Source organism: Crocuta crocuta, unplaced genomic scaffold, assembly GCF_008692635.1.
Source record: "Crocuta crocuta isolate KB4526 unplaced genomic scaffold, BGI_CrCroc_1.0 scaffold229, whole genome shotgun sequence".
NCBI lineage: Eukaryota > Metazoa > Chordata > Mammalia > Carnivora > Hyaenidae > Crocuta > Crocuta crocuta.
Genome location: NW_027536464.1, coordinates 1,042,966 through 1,059,648, shown reverse-complemented (window position 1 = coordinate 1,059,648; position 16,683 = coordinate 1,042,966). Strand labels below are relative to the sequence as shown.

At 39.6% G+C, this 16,683-nt stretch overlaps 1 protein-coding gene across 1 annotated transcript in view; it reads left to right on the top strand.

Annotated features, from left to right (window-relative positions):
• Nucleotides 1-5,482: 5,482 nt before the first annotated feature.
• Nucleotides 5,483-16,683, top strand: part of BARD1 (BRCA1 associated RING domain 1) — an 86,871-nt gene continuing 75,670 nt past the window's right edge. The window contains exon 1 of the mRNA XM_077748661.1: nucleotides 5,483-5,732. Within this exon, the coding sequence (XP_077604787.1) occupies nucleotides 5,590-5,732 (143 nt within the window). The 5' untranslated portion in view covers nucleotides 5,483-5,589. The remainder of the gene's footprint in view (nucleotides 5,733-16,683) is intronic.

Genomic DNA, 16,683 nt, shown 5'->3' with positions numbered 1-16,683 from the left:
CAATCAAGAAGAAACCCATATTGGTCATGATGGCATCCATGACTAGTGGGTGCTGATTAGTTTTGGTCTAAACTAGTTAAATTTGGTCTAAATTAGTTTGGTCTAAACCAGACTTTTTTGTTTGGTTCATATAACCTATCTATAGCACACAGAACAAAGTTACTGTTTCTAATTGCTGAGGATTTTTTGCTCTTAGAGATGATGAACAAAATGTTGTAAATAAAAGATATCCAAGTTAATAGAACAAACACTATAAAGATTTTTTATTAGCTAGTACCAACATCATGCCATGAATGGTGTTAGAAATCCAGTGGACACTTCATTTGAGATGATACTGAAAGAGATTATGATCATTAAACAAAATTCAAGCTTCCTTTCAGAATTGAGTCATATTTGCAAAGGGGTTGCTCCAGCAAGTATTTCTGATCCAACAGTCATGAAATAAGTGGCTCCTTCTTACTCAGAATATGCACTCTTTCTTAAGAGAATTTAAATGATTTTCTTTTACTGTTTATTTATTTTGAGAGAGAGAGAGAGAAAAAGAGCAAATGAACATGGGGGGAGGGGCAGAGAGAGAGGGAGACACAGAATCTGAAAGCGGGCTCCAGTCTCCGAGCTATCAGCACAGAGCCGGACGTGGGGCTTGAACTCATGAACCCGTGAGATCATGACCTGAGCCAAAGTCAGACACTTCACCGACTGAGCTGCCCAGGCTCCCCTCTTATGAGAATTTTAAAGCAAGTATAACTGGCTTAGTACAGGTCAATAATGCCAGAACTAGTCCTAAAATTGGGGGAAAATGTATTCAATGCTTACTGTGAATTAAGCTTTGATGTATGTGTTAAAGCTCAGTCCAGTTCATCATGAAGAGATTTCCCTTGGTTGGGCTGCACTACTAGTTTAGAACATTTTCACAATTTGTAATTCTTTTCTCACAACAACCCTACCAGTGTGAGGTTGGGAGATGTTAATCTTAAATTTACAAGAGATGAAACTAAGTTCCAAAACAAGTTAAAACAACGGGCCCTTGGGTACAATCATAGGAAATGGCAGGGCTTGGTTTATAACCCAGTTCTGCTTCACTCAGAGCTCTATGCACTTAATCATTATGCCACATTGGATTCCAGAAAAAATAGCACAGAGCTTATGACTTTAACTTAGGTTAAGAGCATTTTCACTCAGGAAGGCTAGGTGAGTCAAATGTAGAGAGCGCAGACCACACTCCTGGATGCTGTGGAGGTCTGTTCCATTCAATTGTTCTTTATCAGTTGTTCTCAAACTGCGTTTGGGGGGGGGTGGTCTATGTTTCATAGAGGTCCTGGCAAACAAAATTTATACGTGAAAAAGAGAATGCACCCAAAAGAGTCACAGCATTTGATTCTATCGTATGACACCATAATTAAAAGCCAGAGAAGAATTTGGGTACGTGCTGAATTTGTGAGGTAGCTTCACATTCCCAAACGAGAAGAGGCTTGGTATTATGTTTGTCCTGTTTTGCTTGTTAAATATGTTTATCCAAGTGCATATGAGGGAAATTTACTATGTGAAAGCCTTCACAACACAACAGAAGAAAAAAATTAACATTTAGACAGTTTGTTTTCCACAAATTGTGATATTGAGCCTGAAGATCAGGAAAGAGACCAGACCAAGATGCCTTTGGAGTATAAGCAGCACTACAGATGGTAATCAATGCAGTTAGAAAGGGCATGAAGAGAGAAGGATATGTAAACAGGCTAAAGCAAGCCGATTTGTCTGCCTCAGAATGCCCATAGGACCCAAATGTTACACTGGGTGGGCTGAATAATTTTGGAAGAGTCTAAGGTCCTGCTTAGCTGGAAGAAAACAGACTAGGAGCAAAATGGAGAAACAAACCTAAACTCTGATGTACTTGGGAGGTCCTTGTAGGACACGAAAAGGGAATTAAGACATTCAGTCCCCTTTAAAGTGAAGACAGGATACTGCTAATGCCTAAGCTAAGGCTTTACCAAAACCCCATAGATGGACTGGATTTTCCTGGGAAGTTGTTCTCTGGAAGCACAGTTCCAGGATTTTAGGCATTCTTGGTGTACCTCATCCTGGATTGGCCCATGTTTTGTACACACACATAAATGCACATGTGGGAAAGCACTGGCTCTTAAAATCCAGGATCCAAGGCTGGGAGGAAAGGTTGATGCAAAAACATATGCCATCCCACCTCACACCTGTCAGAATAGCTAACAGCAAAAACAGAAGAAAATATAAGTGTTGGTAAGGATGTGGAGAAAAAGGAGCTCTCATGCACTGTTGGTGGAAATGCAAATTGGTGCAGCCACTGTGGAATACAGTATGAAGTTTTCTCAAAAAATTAAAAACAGATTTATCATGTGAACCAGTAATTCCACGAGTGGCTATTTAACCCAAAGAATACAAAGACACCAATTAGAAAAGATATATGCACCCCTATGTTTATTGCTACATTATTTGCAATAGCCAAAATAGCCGAGTGTCCATCCATAGATGAATGTATAAAGATCGATCTATCTATCTATCTATCTATCATCTCTACCCACACACAGTATAATACTACTAAGCCATAAAAAGAAAAAGAATGAAATCTTGCCATTTGCAACAGCATGGATGTATCTAGAGGGTATAATGCTAAGTGAAATCAGTAAGTCAGAGAAAGATAAATACCATATGATTTTAGACATATGTGGAATTTAAGAAACAGAAAAAATGAACACAGGAAATAAGATAGAAACCAAGAAATAGTCTTATAAATAGAGAACTGCTAGTTACCAGAGGGGAGGTGGATGGGCGAAATAAATGAAGGAGATTAAGAGTACACTAATTGTGATGAGGACTGAGTAATGTACAGAATTGTTGAATCACTATATTGCACATTTGGAACTAATAAAACACTGTGCTAATTATACTGGAATTTAAAAACAAAGGTAAAGTGGGGTGCCTGGGTAGCTCAGTTGGTTGAGTGTCTGAGTCTTAATTTTGGCTCAGGTCATGATCCCAGCATTGTGGGATTGAGTACTGACTGAGTCAAGACTCAGCACTGAGCATGGAACATGCTTGGGATACTCTCCCCCCCTCCCACGCCCCCCGCCACTCCTCTGCCCCCCTCTTCCCTGCTTGTGCGCTTTCTCTCTCTAAAAAAAAATTTTTTTTTTTAAGTAAAGGTAAAAGCATCAGCCACTTGTGCTAACAGAGCAGGGCTGGAGGAAGGTAATGGAAGGGGAAGTTGCAGATGGAAGAGTAACCTTGCTTATTCTCTTGATGAGTTTACTATGACTGCCATCAACCAGCTGCTGAGAATTTCATGAGATTTGGTGAGAGGTGATGAGGCAATGGCAGAAGGAAAGAAGAGGAAGCTAGTGGGAGAAAGACCTCATTGTCCCTGCACAACTCATTTAATAGCGCTATACAAATAGTCAGTAACAACTGTTTGGTCCAAAGTGTGAAATCTGCATTTACTCTGATCAGTTATGTCCTAATTACAAAAGCATCTGATAAAATTATTCAGTGTTATTCTGTGGTAAGTAAAACATTAATAGTACTGGTTATGTATGTCTCTTTCTCTCTCTCAAACATAAAAATTTAAAAAAAAAGAAAACCAGTACTGGTTATATATGTAATCATCTTCATATTAGCTACCACTTATTGAGCACTTATGATGTAGGTGATTTTACATTTATCTCATATAATAATCCTTTAGATCTATGGAATAAGTATTCCCACTTTACAGATAGGGAAACTAATGTTCAGAGGACTTAAGATCTGATTTAAATCACAAAATTATTTAGCAGAGGAAGTGGGATTAGAAGTAGGGATGTCTGGCTCCTGAAATTCCCAGTTTACTCCATTATATACCACAGTATCTCCAAGTGTATGTAACGTTTTAAGTTTTCTAGAGTTTGATTTCTCTGAAGCTCTGCAAAGAGTAAGCAATGGTTTAACAGAGTTAATAATCAAAATCAATTTCTTGACTACCTGTGAGTTTAAGAAAAAAAATTTGGTTAGTTTAATATGCTATTACAGGTCAGTAAAAATACCCTCTAAGATCTTCCTTAGGTTTTTTTTTTTTCCCCCTATTCTGTTTCTACTAACCAAGTGGTTATGTTCTTTGGAAATGTTTTAGATGGCTACAGTGTAGCCTAAGGACTAGAGGGGACTTGGGTGGACACATGGATACCAGCCAGCAGGCTAAGGCAACAATCTAGGTAAAAGTGAGACAAGGGGCCTGTGGTGGAGTGAAGACAGAAAGAAGTGGGTAGATATGAGAATAAGTCAGAGGGGAAATGCAATGATTTGGCAGTGGATTGGACGGGGAGGGTGAAGGGTGCTCAGTAGGTGTTATACATAAAATATGGCGAGCAATGAAAGATCCTTGTGTGGATCTGATGAAGTTTTGGGATGATGGTGGAGTGGTTCAAAGCCAAAGGCCAAGAAAGAATTCTTGAAGACATCTTTGGTGCCAAAAGGTGATTTTATTAAAACATGGGGACAGGACCCATGGTCAGGAAGAGTTGGACTGGAGTCCTGACAGGTAACTCATTATATACTCTCAGATTGGAAGTGGGTCAGGCATAGAATAAGTCTCTAAGGAATTTTGGAAGCAAGGTTTCTAGGACCTTGAAGGGCTAACTATTTCTAGGGAAACACCGCTTATTACCGTTTAATAAATCCTCAGGAGACCCTTTAGATATATTGAGGGGAGGCATAAGCTTGGAGTATGATTGCCAGCATGTTATCTTGGGGCAGTTGAGTTAAAGAAAGTTGACTTACAGGATCCTTGAGGTTGAGCTCATGTTAAGCTACAGTTCTCTTTTGCCGCCACCAAAGTGTCGTCTTTGAGGCAGCTGAGCTCCTAGAGGGAGGTCACTCTGCCAGTTTCAAGACTTGTCAATGGGCAGTAAGGGAATTTAATTTTTCATTTGCCTTAGTTTTTCACATTACCATGGCAAGCACATTAACACCTTTCCTTTGTTCTTGGGTAGCCAGGAATGTCCAAGGAGTATCACACATATTCCACCTGTGCTTGGGAATGGGGCGGGGTGGGTGCCAGCCTGGTTTTTGCTCTCAGCTTTCCCCAAGTTCCCTCATCAGATCTTTAACAAACCAAAAAACTTGTAAAAGGTGGAGGGGGGAGGGTGAGAAAGTTACTTTTTCAGGAGTAAAGAAGGTGGCACATTCAGTGTCAGGACCAAAGCTTTTCCCAGTTCTAAGGTAGTGAAAACTGCATTCTTTAGAGATTCCCCTCTACTAAAAGTTCCTTGGTTTGTGATTTTCCATCAGTCGCGTCCAGAGGTCCCTAAAACCAATGGTTCAGAAAAGTAAAGGACTTGCTTTTTCTCACTTTTATCCCTCTAAGAGGCCTGGACCCGCCCCCTTTCCCGCCAACTGCAGGCCCCGCCCCTCCCGGCCCCGCGCTCTGGACTTTTGGCGCGTTTCCGGGGCCCCGCCCCCCCAGCGTCCGGCCGGCCCAGAACCCGGGACCGTTCGGGCCGGGGTCGGGTGTGAGGCCTGCGGCGTCTCAGTCGTCGCCCAAGCCCTCGCGTCTCAAATTCTGGGAGGATCTCTTCCGGCGAAGGGAGGGCGATGCCGGGGAATCGGCAGCCGAGGGTCCGGTCTGGGAACGAGCCTCGTCCCGCGCCCGCCATGGAGCCCGAGGGGCGCGGGGCCTGGGCCCACAGCCGCGCCGCGCTCGACCGGTTGGAGAAGCTGCTGCGCTGCTCGCGATGGTAAAGACGGACCCTCGGCGGGTTGCCGCGAGGGCGGGGGAGGGGATCTTTTCAAACCCAAGTTCCCTCCTTCCATTCCCGCTCCGCAGTCGGGTGGGCGAGCGGACTTTGTACCTGCCTAGGGATCTGATGTCAGTTGTCCCCTCCCTCGCCCCCAGCTCATCCTTTCCGCGCGGCTTGCCTTTTCTTTATCAAACCCGACCAAGATGGTAGTTGCCGAACTTTTAGCGGGCCCAGGACGCGTCTGGAGGTGTGGTTAAAAATGCAGATTCCAGGCCCCGCCTCCAGACTTTGAATCTGTGGGGCTGGGGTGGGGCTAAGGTATTGGCCCTTTTTACAGGGCCCTGGATCCTTCAAGAGCCTAGGGCTGCGAACTTTGAAGGGGCCTGCTAAGTTTCAAACAGCTGTCACTCATTGCCAAGCTGCCTCTTTGATCTTTACTTCGTTGCAGCTCTTTCTAGGGAGAGGAGAGAGTTTTGGGGACCCTTGCTGGAGGTAGATTGAAGATGGCAGTGTGATGGACACAGCCATTCTATTTGTCATTCAGTTTCTCATTTCCTTGGTTTAGTCAAAAGGCTGTAATCGCTTGGGGTTCCAGCTCTTAGAGATGCTATTTATTATTTTTTGCTTCTTATTTTCCTTCATGCTGTTGCACCATGGGAGCCCTCTCCCTTCAAGGTTTTCATTATATCTGAAGACATCATTTTCATGACTGGTACTCCGTGCTTTTCCTGTAGCTTTTCCTAGTATACAAACCAATGAGGTTTATAAAACCCAAGAAGAGCTTGTTACCCTTTTCGTTTCTTCCAAAAGCATTGATTGAGCACCTGCTGTGTGCACAGCTCGGTATTTCTGCATCCATATCACTCAGGCAGGTTTTCTCTCTGCTTGTAGCTGTCCTGACTGTATTTCTTTTTTGGACTTTGTTTTGAATCTCCGATTTCCAACCTGCAGAACTTAACATAAAGTACACCTTACAGCAGCTTTTTTCTTTAAAAATGAGGCGGACTTAACTGTCATCGAGTTTTGCACTTATATTTGGTTTTACAAAAACTTAAAAAAAATCACTGCACTCCTTAGAAAAGTGGCACTTTTGCTAGGATAAATGGAGACGTTCTGAATTGTGTGTGTTTTTTCATAACACAGGGGTCCTCCATCTGAGAATGAGAAATTTATTTTTTTTTAATATTTTTATTTATTTCTAGGAGAGAGAGAGAGAGAGAGACAGCGTGAGCAGGGGAGGGTCAGAGAGAGAGGGAATCACAGACTCTGAAATAGGCTCCAGGCTCTGAGCTGGCAGCACAGAGCCCGACGCGGGGCTCGAACCCACGAACCGCGAGATCATGACCTAAGCGAAAGTCGGACGCTTAACCGACTAAGCCACCCAGGCGCCCCTGAGAATAAAAAATTTAAACCTAGCTCTACTAGTTGCTATAATGGAAGCAATTATAATCACACCTTAGTAGTTAAACAAAACTTAGACTTTCAGATGGGACATTTCTGTTTGGAAGGTACTAGGGCAGCAGCGTAGTGCTTCACTTAGAGTGTAGTCAGGATGGCTGAGTTCACGTTCCAGCTTTGACATTATGGCTCCGGTCACTTATGTATTTATTAAAATTTAAAAAAAAAATTATTTTGAGAGAGAGAATGCAAGAGTTGGGGAGAGAGGCAGAGAGAGAGGGACAGAGAATCCCGAGGAGGCTTGTGCTGTCAGCATAGAACCCTGTGGTGGGGCTTGATCCCAAGAACCTATTGATCATGACCTGAGCTGAAATCAAGAGTCAGACGCTTAACTGACTGAGCCACCCAGGCACCCCATGGCTCAAGTAATTTAATTTCTGTGCCTCAGTTTCTCCATCTGAGTGATAATAGTGCTCTGCTCATCCACCTATGAGGATTCATTACTAATAGAAGGTATTGAACACCTGCAAAGTGCTATTTTGGCATTGAGGATTCGTTAGTGAACAAAGTAGACAACAACTTCACTCCTTAGGAAGCTAACATTCTGTGGGAGGGAGGAAACTAAACTAAAATATAGGTGTAAAGTGTTCAATATGGTGGTTGTTATAGAATAAGTGATAAATAATATCTGTCATAAAAATACAGAAAAGCAGAGCCGGCTTGCTGAGTGGTTTGGGGAAGGCAAACCTAAGTGATTTATAGGAAAAAGAATAAGAATAATCCATAGGTTGTCGTGAAATCTAATACAGCCAATTTCACTTAAAAAATTTTTTTTTTTTTTTTTTTACTTAAAAATTTTTTTAACGTTTATTTTTGAGAGAGAGGAAGAGTGGGGGGGGGGCAGAGAGAGCGAGTGAGACAGAATCCAAAGCAGGGTCCAGGCTCCAAGCTTCGAACTGTTAAAGAGTCTGTTGCAGGGCTCAGACCCATGAACTGTGAGATCATGACCTGAACTGAAGTCAGACGCTTAACCAACCAACGCTTGAGCCACCTAGGTGCCCTGCCAATTTCACTTTTTAGCCCCTGCCAAATAGTTTTCTAGTTTCTAACCAAAGTGAGCAGACAATAAGAGCCAGAGGACTGAAAGTAGACATCAGTAACTAGGTCCAGACTTTTATTACATCTTATCTTGTTGGCTGGAGTATAATACTGAAATCCAGTGAATCTTCTTAAAAAATTAATATATGAACCACGGATGGAATAACTAAATCTCAGTAGTGTCTTTGAAGATTTTAAACTAGAGCTTGGCAAACTTTTTCTGTAAAGAGTCATATAGTAACCGTTTTAGCCTTTGCTGACCACCATCTGTGTTCTTACTATTTTTTGTCTTACAACCCTTAAAAACATAAGAAGTTTTCATGTACAGAAGACTGTACAGAAACAGTCTACTGACTTGATTTGGTGCTTAAGCTAAAGTTTGCTAAACTGTTCTAACAGGCCTTAAGTTTAAAAATCCTCAGTGTAAAATTTTATACGACATGGGGTTTAATATTTAGAAATGATTTTGCATTCCTGTCGGCGTCGCTGTACGTTTTGGCACTGTCTGTAGTATGTAGACCGTGGCCAGTTGCTTCTTACCCAGGAAAATAACTGCTTTTTTTCCCCACCGGTGCCTTTCACTGGAGCTGCCTGACACCATTGCTTGAAAGGAGCAACTCAGGATGGTCTTTTTCTTGCTTTGTTACCTACGGTTCCTGGCAGTGACCTATTATTTGAAATTGTGTGTCAGTATGCCCTTTTACAGAGTTTCAGAGTTCTACCCAGTGGACCAGTGATTACCCCGATTACCCTCACATTCAGCTTGCAGCTGTCATCTATATTGTGTTCCCAGGTGTCACCTGTCTTTAGCATATTGATTGATCTGTTTTACAGGAAGCATTGCTTGTGGGTGAGGGTGGATTGGCTACATTATAGGGCATCGTTTCTTGACCTTTAACATAAGTATGACTCCAAGGTGCAGCTGATGAAATTTTTCAAGAGGCCAGATGTGACATTTGTGTTAGGTCCCAGCCTCACAACCAGATAGAAGCTATTTAAAGATTTGGAAAAATGAGACAGGAAGCTCATATCATTTGAGAGGGTGACAGAAAACATAGTAATAATATGTTCCTAAAGGAAGTAGGAAAAAATAATAAGAGCTGTAATGTAAAAGACCGGGTGACATATGACACTATTTTGTGAATTAAAATAATTAGGTATCTCTTGACATTTGTGTGCGTGTTGACCTCTACTGTAGTGTGATTTGGAGTTCTGGCACTTTTTTAAATCAACGTTTAGTGAAAAGTAAAAAAGCAATCGTGGTGACTTTTAGCATAGATGATTTTATTTTTCTAAATTATCTTTTGTCATTTTAAAGGCAATCAAGATTGTTTTCTTTTACAGCATTGCTTAGTGGTTACGAGCATTAATTTTGAACTCTGGCTTCAAATCCTGTTTTAGTGATTTTGAGTAAATTATTTTATCTTGCATGTTTCCTTTTCTCATTTGTGAAATGAATAGTAGTAGTTTCTGTCTTATGAGGTTGTTATCTGAATTAAATGAGTTAATATTTGTAAGATACTTAGAGCAGTGCCTATTATGTTCTATGTGCTATATGGATGTTTGTAAAGGATAGACTTCCTGACCCCAGCTTTAAACTTTTGTCTTCATTAACTTTGAATGTTCAGAAGCACTTTAATAGGCCAGTGATCCTTAAGTGGGATGATTACTCCTTTGGCTTGCTCTGGTGCTGGTTCTTCATTAGGACCATAAATGAGGCACCACATTAAGGGTGACATGGTGAGACATTTTCTACCTTTAAGGAGCACGTGCTTAACAGGGATAAAATGCACACAGAGTTCAGGATAAATTTTGATGAAGGCCAAGGAGATGTAGAGAAGAGTACTTGGATGGTGCCAGTGGAGGAAAGCTTCATGGCTTTTGAATTGGGCCTTGGAAAGAGTTTCACAGATGGAGACTGGTGGAGTATGCTAATCGCAGTAGGCTAAAAGGTACTGTAGAATAAAGGGAAAGTGAGTTAGATGGGCAGAGAGTTAAGAAAGGGTCATATCAGAGAGTGATTGGTAGCCTAACAACTGACTATTCAATTGGTTCACATAGTTCCTAAGTAGAACAATATGTGTAACTTTCCTGAACTTTAATGTCTTATCTATAAAAGGAAAATGGACAAAGGGCTTTCTAAGGCTCCCTCTAGTTCTGCATATTCCATATTTTAACATACATCCAGAAAAGGCACAGTCATTGGTGTTCAGATGTATCATGTATCCCTTTTAAATGTAGGATTTATTTACTTATATGGTATTTTGATTCTTTGATACACATTTCATAAAGACAGGTACACATTTCATACAGACAGGTTCACATTTGTAGCCACAGTGCTGAACATGTAGTTTCTTAGTGTTTGTTAAATTAGTGCATGAAAGAATTTAGGTTAAGTTAGGATCACATTTAAGTAGGCTTTACAAGTGGAAATACCAGAAGGACCTTGTTAATTCACTTGACTCACCCAGAATCCTCCATAGGTTCCTGGGGTTAGTTACCCATAGCAAACAATGACTAGGGTCTTAGAGCAGATGTAGAAGGTAGAGGTCTTTCCCCTTTGGAGGTAGAGCTAGAACCACAGACCCATTATAGGCCTCCATGTACCTGGTCTTCTGTAGTGCTTGTGACTCCCAGAGAAACTTAACTGAGGCATTGAGCACCTGTTCCCCATAGCATTGGGGATGGTTGTACAAGTGAAGTTCTTGTTATTTGAGCCTGGGACTTTGAGGAGAGATTTTAGGCTGGGAGTGCACTTTTAACAGTCCTCTGCTTTAGATGGCTTGAAGGCATAGTTCTGGAAGTGAGCAGGGAAGAGAACATAAAGAGCCTTAAAACTCAACATTTGAACATTAGGTAGAAAAGGTAAAGTTAAGGACAGTTACTTAGATACTGTTTTGCTTTGGAAGAAAGGGAATAGAGGACACATAACCAGAAGTATTTGAGGAAGGTATGCAGAATATTCTCTGTGCTTATCTGTCTCATAACAGTAGATCCTATTATAATCAGTCATTAATAGACAGAATCCTGTTGCCCATTTGGCTTTTGGGATATTGACTCATTGACTTATTCAATATTTATAAACACTAAAAAATTAGACATAATTAAAAAAAATTCCTATGTGATTTACTTGAATCTGGCATACAAAATAACTACACAGAATAAGATGCTTTTGTGTCATTATTCATATCCCTTACTTAACAGTTTTATTTCTTCTAAAGATAAATATGTTTAATTGGCTTGAAAAACCTGTGCATTTTGGTGTTAAATGTGTTGACCCACACTTAAAAGTTACTTGGCGATTTTCAAAAATGTAAGAGCACTGTGGTAGCTATCTTGCCTAATGTTAAATAGCCGTTTATCTCAGTAAGCTTAGGAAGCCATTCTGTTAAAAAATAGGTCTGCCTCAGTATTGTAATCTCAACTGAATTTACTTTCCCTTTCTTCTTTGCAAATAAATTTTTATATCAATAGGCCCTTTTAAAAAAAAATTGTTTGTTCTCACTACTTAGTTCTTCCCTAATCCTCTGGCTGTGCTGATCTTTCCAAATCAGCTACACGTAAAGTAACAGAAGTATGACTGCAGATGGGAAAAAGTAGATTTTTCAAGGTACAAAAATCTTGTTACCATGCAAATGTCTTCTCTTATTCTTCTGGATTTTTTTTCTTTCTAATATATATGTATATCAAACAAAGAATAGGGTAAAGATAAAATAGAATTCTTAATATAAATTCATTTTTTATGTACTCTTCCATTTGCTTCATTCACTAAGGATTTATCAAAATTCTGCTGTTCATATAGCACCATGCTAGAGAGGTAATGGCGTGTTGGGGAGCTCAGAAAAAAATAAAAGTCAAGATCTCTTGTTTGTAGGGCTAGAGTCTACTTGGAAACCAGGGGTTGGGGGGGGGATAAGGAATCAAGCAGATAAAATACAAAATAATTTAGCTTTCAGCATTGATTGCCAGAGCTCCAAATAGATGCTGTCTTTCTGGAACTTGAGAGCATTTTGTAATTCTCTTAAATCATATACTAACTTTGCTTATCAGATTACCTAGTTAGATTATAAACCCTTAGTGTAAGTACAGATTGTATTGCAGTCAACCTTGTGTTCTTTACATGTCTGGTGCAAGGTACAGATTTTGCATAAGTGATGGTATGGAAACTAAAATCCAAGAATTTCTGTGCTTTGTTTAGTGTCATTTTTATTATGTCATCCTGGATAATATTTGGATAATGTGTTGGGCTTAGTTTTGGCGGTTGGGAGGGAGGACGTGTAGTCTAGGCTGGGGAGAACCGTCTGAGCAGTTGTGGGCTTGGTTTTGGACCTTGGGTATTATTTGAGAAATATTACAGACACTGGCCTGCTGAGAACAGAGTTTTGTGGATGAGCAGTGCAAGAAAAGGTTGCTTGCTTTGGAGTTACTGGTTGTGAAGAACTTTCTAATATTAAGTTTTTCAAAATTGAAATAATACGTGCATTAAAATATCAAGGTATATGGTGATTAAATATTCAAGGGAGTAACAGGTGAGCCTGAATCCTTTTCTTTAAGAACCACTATGAGCAATACATTGCATGCCCTTTAAGAGGTTTTCTGTGTTTATGTGAGCATTGTAAGCTTCAGATGAGAAGATACTATACATCAGGAAGATGTATCATGATTTATTTAACCATTTCCTTGTTGGTTAAAATTTTGATTGTTTAGACTAGATTGTTTCTGGTCTTTGGCTATAATAAGCTGTGCTAGAATGAATATCCTTGTCAATGGCCTTTAAAAATTTTTAGTTAAAATTATTCATGAACAGGGCGCCTAGCTGGCTCAGTCAGTGGAGCCTGCAACTCCTGATCTCAGGACTGTGAGTGAGTTCAAGCCCCGTGTTGGATGTAGAGAGTACTTAAAAATAAAATCTTTAAAAGCAAATAATGCGTGAACATAGTCAACAAAGTCAAAGTCAAAGACATAATGAAAACATTCTTTTGCTTCATCTGTACTCCAGATATATACAACTTCTTTCATCTTTTAGTTCTTCATGGTTTACATCTACATTTCCGAATAATGCGTTTCTATTGCTGCCTCTTAATTTTTTCTATTTAGACATTATTTATAACTTTGTAACTTCCTGCACTAAAAGATGAATTTTCTTACTATTATCTATTAACTTCCTACAGTGGAAGGTGACTGGGTATAAAATTTGAAGTACAAAATAATTTTAAATCATGATCCTGAATGCTGGGCATCCCTTATCACTCTTGAGATGTCATATGCTGTTCTGAGTCCTTAAAAAAATACATAAATGTAGATCTGTATATATGTGTGTATATGCATACATATACATACATACACATAAGAATTAAAACTAAAAACACGACATTTTAGTTTTAATTCTTAATCTCTGGAATCTCTTTATTATCCTGTCTAGATAGCCATCTTTGGTATTTTAGAGTTTCAGTTTTGCAAGCATCTGAATATCTCTGACAGATAAATTCCTGACACGGGAATAGTTGAATTCAAAGTGGGTGCATTTAAAATTTTGATAGTTATTGTCTAGTTGTAATAAAAATTGTTTTCTTCCAGAGTACTTCTCTGCTAAGCTCTAGACATTGTCTGAAAGCCTAGCTTTGACAGAGATCATTGCTACTCTTTATCTGCTCTTTAAGCTCTTCATTAACAATTTTTTGAACTTGACACCACACCTCTTCCTCCCACTCTTGGGTATAACACCCTTCTCCCTGCTCCTTCCACTAAGCACGTGTACATACTTTTCTGCACATGCACATACTTCTCCGTCAGTCTTCCAGTGTCCTTCCTCATCTGTTAACAGCAACAAAAAATATATTTTAGCTCACAAATTAGAATAATTAGTACAATTGATCAGTTATTCATAGATACTAGGTTCATTGCTAATCACTCTGTAGCATCTCATTGCTAGGGTGAAGGGTCAGAACCTTCAGAGGTCTGAACCTCTAACAGGTTCAGAGTCATCATAGAAAGGAAATTTAAGTGTAGAAATAAAAACAAGGCATTTAGTTGACTACTGCCGTAGAAAGCCAGAAGACCGTGAACTGCATCCTGGGGGTAAGCCTACAATTGAGAGATAGGAAAAGAAGCAGCTAATGGAATGCTGAAATAGGCAGATAAATGTGCTATAAGAAAATGAAAACTCAACAGAAGGAAAGGTTTCAGGAAAGAAGATGAAGTCAATGTTACCTCACAGAGATGTCTGGGAAAACGAGGCCTAAAAATGCTTTGGAGAACAGTTTCAGCAGAGTTGGGAGTTCAAGCTAGGGAGAGAAGGAGATGTATGTAGTGAGAAGTGTAGAGCACTTACTGAGGACCTTACATCTGCAGGAAGGGGAAGAGCTGGGGTTGAAGGTAGAGCGAGGCAGGATCCAAAGAAGGTGCTGTTTTTTAGGGTGGAGGAGACAGTACCTGTGCATGTTTAGTTGCAGATAGAGGAAGAAATTTTGGTGAATATAATGATGAGAATCAACCACTTTAGGAGACAGGGAAGATACTAGATCTAGGGACAGGAGGAGCAGCACATTTTAAGAAGGAAGAATGACTGCAGAACATCTTTCCCTCTGAGCCCAGAGGGAGGGACAAGATTGTGGGTGAAGAGGTCGGACTAGGTCTAGGTGGTGAAAAGATCGCAGTCAGGTTAATGGGATTTAGGAGCATGGAGACTGTTTTGAATAGCCATGTATTCATTTGTTTATTTACTGAAAGTCTAATATACCACTTTGGTAGAGATACAAAGGTGAAGAAACTACCAACTGAATTTATAGAGACAGGTGTACATTTCTGTCTTTTGATAATTGTCATTCATCCCCTGAGAGGATGTGAGGAAGGAGTGGACTGTGGGGCCTATCTGGCATTGGCATTTGTGAGTGTCTAAAAGGTCAGTGGAAATAGGGTGGTGGTGAAGAGGTCTTGTGAAGTAGTAATGGTGGCCTAGGAATCCAAGGAGCTAATGAGCTGAATGGAGTTCTCTCAAGGTGGAGAGCAACTTGAAGGTGGAGGTTTCGTCAGAGTGATGGAATAAAATAATATAGGGAGTGTATAATGATAGGATGAAGTGAGATGCATCATTTCTGAGATCTTCTTACGGAACTTGTAATGAAGTAGAATTCACCACACTTGATTAGGAGAGGAGTGATTAGATTTGGTAGGTGAAATAGTGAGCAAAAATTATAGGAGTGTGATCATTGTAGCAGAGATCACCTTCATTGCCAGAGTCACAAAAGTGGCTGGCACTTCAGAAGTCATGTTTTTAACACTATGCTCTGTGTAGTGGGATAAAAAAATCAGACATTGCGAGTTTTTAAAAAGTAATGGGTTTTATAATGTCAGTGAGCACCATTTTTGATATCTTGAGGATAACATTGTAGGTGTATACTCTGTTTTTAGCATTCTTTCTGAAAGCTCAATTTCACTTTAATGTTCACATCTATTAAATGTGCAGTTTGATACTTTTGATCTTTCAAGAAATGTGGAAAACTGTTTTTATTGTTATGTGGTATATACACAGAGGTAATTGGATAATAATGCTGTAAATACGTAAAGGTCCTAAGGTTAGTGTAATAAACCAAGCATTAAAAAATATTCATCCTTCAAAAGCTTTATTTTCTCCTGTTTGCTCTTGCTGCACTACACCCTCTGAATATAATGACTTGATGTGTTTATTAATAAGTATGTACTGTAAACTTTCTGAGGATTATCAAATGTAGCAGGTATTTTGATGGACAATAATTGTTTCTCTTTCCCCAATGCCATGAGTCTCATTCAATCTGTAGAATGTCAATCTGATGATTCCTATTTGCAGTTGCTTAAAGAACAAAACAATTAATTGTGAACTGAAAGAATGGCTGTATTTTTGACAAGGCATCTAGAAAAATAAATGGCCTCTTAACAATAGCCAGTAACCAATGTATTCCTGTGGGAAACCATGAATTCTTACGGTCAAGGTGGTCAGATGTTCTAATTTTCTTGGGTCAGTCCTGCTTTACACCTGCTGTCCTGTGTCCTATTTAATTGTTATGCCCCATCACTGCCAGAAATGTTCTCATTTGGACAATTTATTATATGGTCATTCTATCTTTCAGGCCTTATTTTGAAATTTATGGTCTATGCTTTGAATTATTAAGTGAAGATGTATCTTAGTAGTTGAAAGAAGCAATCAGTGATTGGTTTTGCCAACCTCTATAAGAGGAATAGAGATACTTAAACAAAATTGCTTCTTTCTGAATTCCCACTATATGCCTTATAAAAAATGTTACAGTTTGTACTGAGCTTGGTAGTAACTATTTGAATTTAGATCTGTGATGAGACAATGTTTAATCAGGGAATAACAGCCTTTCAAATAAATACATCTTTAGTATCTTCTGCTTTGGAAAGAGAAATATGATAGTGTTGGCCTTGGATTTAAGAAATGTTGGGTAATAAATGTTTG